The sequence below is a fragment of the Vigna unguiculata genome, chromosome 11, assembly GCF_037176805.1.
Source record: "Vigna unguiculata cultivar grain cowpea cultivar isolate G323 ecotype 2 chromosome 11, ASM3717680v1, whole genome shotgun sequence".
NCBI lineage: Eukaryota > Viridiplantae > Streptophyta > Magnoliopsida > Fabales > Fabaceae > Vigna > Vigna unguiculata.
The window spans coordinates 43,955,367-43,959,083 of NC_140802.1; the positions used below are offsets into that span (position 1 = coordinate 43,955,367).

The 3,717-nt window shown below is 26.6% G+C and overlaps 1 protein-coding gene across 1 annotated transcript; it reads left to right on the forward strand.

Moving 5' to 3' along the window:
* The first annotated feature begins 1,612 nt into the window (after positions 1-1,612).
* LOC114170610 (uncharacterized) lies at positions 1,613-3,489 on the forward strand. The gene is made up of 2 exons (XM_028056124.1): positions 1,613-1,699; positions 2,537-3,489. The coding sequence occupies exons 1-2, from the start codon at positions 1,655-1,657 to the stop codon at positions 3,371-3,373; spliced, it is 882 nt and encodes a 293-aa protein (XP_027911925.1). The 5' UTR covers positions 1,613-1,654; the 3' UTR covers positions 3,374-3,489.
* The last annotated feature ends 228 nt before the right edge of the window (positions 3,490-3,717 follow it).

Below are 3,717 nucleotides of genomic sequence, written 5' to 3' on the forward strand. Positions count from 1 at the left end.
AAAGAATGGTTCACAAGAGATAAAAACAGTTTATGAAAATATTGCTGTTATCAGCATGAACAATTAAGGTTGGGTTGAATAAACTTCTTGACAAATACTTGTATAAGAAAATATGAGATCGAATGAATTACATTTCTTTCGATTATAAAACAATTAGATTATCAAGAAATTAACGAAAATTTTCACAATGTGAAAAATGCACAAGTTGCATTTAGATTATAAAAAAAAAAATGAGTTAATTATCTTCTTTTTTTCTCATGCGAATACTTATTGTATTAGAGTTAAGTACAAACAAGAAGTTTATAATTAGAGGCACTTTATTTCCTTTAATTCTAAGAATTGTGTGAGAAATCTGATAACTGAATCCTCTGCAAAGAATTTATAAGTTAGAATAGAAGACGATGAATGACTGTAATTAACAAGAGAGAGAGAAAAATTAAACATATCGTTAGACACTTGTTATCCTCGTATTTGTTTAATCAACATATGATTATATATTCTCTGAATAAAGCCTTCGGTTTAAATAATCAAAGTGGGAGAAGTTCGTTTGTTTCCTAATGAAATAAATACACGTGTTTCTGTTCAGCTAAGCACTAAAACAAATCACAATCATCAATTTTTTATACTCCTTTAAACAATTTTTGAAAGAAAGATTAGAGATAATTAAAGTACTAGTGTCTTTTTTTCTTTGAAAGAATTAGATCTACAATAAATTACATAAAAAATTAAAGAATGACAGTGAAAAAATTAAAAAATTATAATATCATTTTCTTTTAATATATAAGTTGGGTTGTTCGTATAACTGATTTAATATTATTTTAAATATAAAATCTCAAAAAGGTTAATAATTTTTTTATATCACTAGGATATGATATCTAATCAAAATATGAAATTTTTAATTTCTTTTTAAATTCTTAATCTTATTTCACAATTTTTAAATAAGTTAAATATGTTTTTGTCCCTCAAGTTTTATTAAAATTTAGAATTAGTCTCTCTTTGAAACTCTTGACCAATTTAGTTTTTCATCTTTAGAAATGTGTAAATTTAGTCATTTTAACTAAATTTTGTTAAGTTTATATGACATTTCAAACACAATTCATAATGGTATTTGAATTGTTTACACCATTTGATACATTTCTGCTTCCATGTTAACTCAAATATTATCATAAAACGTATTTGAAAGTTCAAATAAATTTAACAAAATTAAATTTTGTTAAAAAAATTAAATTCACGTATTTCTAAATATCAAAGATTAAATTGGTCAAAAATTTTAAAAAATAACTAATTTCAAATTTTACTGAAAGGAGAGGGACAAAAACATATTTAACCTTTTTAAATCATTACCTGCAGTGTCATTTGACAGACTTTTAATGTGGCTAAACATTATCAATACCCAAATTTAACACACTGATATGTACATTTCAACAAACCAAAAAAAAATTCCTCGGAGAAAAGTTCTGCATTTATTTATTATTATCTTCATTCTGGTGGAGCCATTATATACCAGCTCTTACAACAATTTTGTAGCCATTGAACATTAATTAATTAAAATATGAATATGGCATCATATAACATGGTGGCTATAAATAGCAAGTTGATATCTTCCTACAATCATAAAAACAACAAACAAAGAGGTTTTCTATAGTATCACACAATGAGGTCTTCTCTTGCTATGTTTTCTCTTCTATTTGCTTTCTTGGTATGTTCACCTTCTTTCACACTTTTTTATTATTCTCTTGCTTTATATTCCACATCCTATTCACCAGTCTAAATCAACAATAAATAATTAGTTCATCTTTTTTCATACCATTGTTGCATGATTAAACATTTTTAATTATTTTATTTTAAATATGTATTATATATATATATATATATATATATATATATATATATATATATATATACAGATTGATCATAATCATAGAATAAATATAACTATTCAAAATCATAGATTCAAATAATTTGGAGTGAATTAATTAAAACAAGCGTGATAAAATACGAGGAAAAATTGGCATGCCAAAATGATTTGTTTACTGTGTTAAACTATTCAAACGTAGTCCAAGGTTATTTTTTACATATATGTCGTAAAATAGCAATGTCTATTTATCTAATGTTTTCGCCATGTTTTTGTAAAGTAAGTATAGCTTTATTTTTGTTCTTAAAAACCTAATTTCATACTAATTAAAGACGTCAGCTAATTATAAATTTTATTTTCCTCTTAATATTATTTTAAGACATTACCTTAAGAGAATTACAAAAGATAAAAGTGCAATTATAAGTTAAAAATTAATTAAAATTGAAGCATTTCATGAAAAGTGTTGTTAGATATTGTGCATTTCAAAAGTTATTTGCATTTGAGAGAAAAAGGGGTGTGTAATTTTGTTGTTTATGAATGAGAGAAGAGAAAGTATAAGAAAAATGTACAAGTCATGATCGAATTATATAAATTATATTGTGATTTGATATATTGAGTTGGGGATTTACACAAATTTTTGACAACTTTTTTTTTCTCTAATGGATAATTTGTGTGGAGAAGTTAAGTGGCACCATAGAAGCAAGGAAAGATCCTGGGGAGTATTGGAAAGAGATCATGAAAGACCAGCAAATGCCAGAAGGACTTCAAGGCCTTCTTCCATTCCAATCTGAAAATAATCCCAAGACTCAAGAGCAACTTGTTAAAGATTCCAAGCATGAATGTGAAGAGCCTCTTGCTACAAATGTTGGTGAACTCAAGTCAAGTGCTAAGAAGAATGAAGATATTGAACCCAGACCAAGTGTTACTAAATATGATGATTTTGAACCACGACCAAGTGTTACTAAGTATGGTAAGTCTGAGTTCAAGTCAAGTGCTACCAAAAAAGATGATATTGAACCCAGACCAAGTGTTACCAAGTATGGTGATTTTGAACTCAAGTTGATTGCTAGCAAGAAGGATGATATTGAACCAATACCAAGTGTTACTAAGTATGGTGATTTTGAACCACGATCAAGTCTTATGATGTATGATGATTTTGGAGTCAAGTTAAGTGCTAACAAGAATGATGATATTGAACCTAGACCAAGTGTTACCAAGTACAGTGATTTTGAGCCACGATCAAGTATCACTAAGTATGACGATTTTGAATTCAAGTCAAGTGCTAGTAAGAAAAATGATATTGAACCTAGACCAAGTCTTACAAAGTACGATGATTTTGAACCAAGACCAAATATTTCCAAGTACGGCGATTTTGAACCTAGACCAAGTATTACAAAGTACAATGATTTTGAACCAAGACCAAGTATCACAAAGTATGATGATTTTGAATCAAAACCAAGTACCACAAAGGTTGATGATTTTGAGCCAAGGCCAAATATTTCCAAGTATGATGATTAGCTCCTTTTAGAAAAGAAAGTTGCTGAAAAATATCGCAATCTTATCTTTGTATCAAAAGAATAACTGATGTGTAAAATATTATAATTTCTAAATAATTTCAGCTATCTTTCTCAAAATTAACTTATACAAATTTTAATACTATTTTACAAATTTCAAAAAGAATTTGTAGTCACAAAAGTGAAGGAAATTTTTAACAATAATTCAAACATACCTTAATAAATAAATAAAAAATAACAACATCCATAATAAATATACTATTGTTGATATTCTTTCCTAATCATGGAAATTTTGGGAGGATATACATTTTATTAATTATTTTTATGATTTAATTGAAATAAATTGAC

Excerpts from the sequence above, each read along its gene's own strand:
- LOC114170610 (XM_028056124.1), top strand. The coding sequence starts at position 1,655 with ATGAGGTCTTCTCTTGCTATGTTTTCTCTTCTATTTGCTTTCTTG. Across the intron at positions 1,700-2,536 it reads CTCTTCTATTTGCTTTCTTG|TTAAGTGGCACCATAGAAGC; the intron begins GTATGTTCACCT and ends TGTGTGGAGAAG.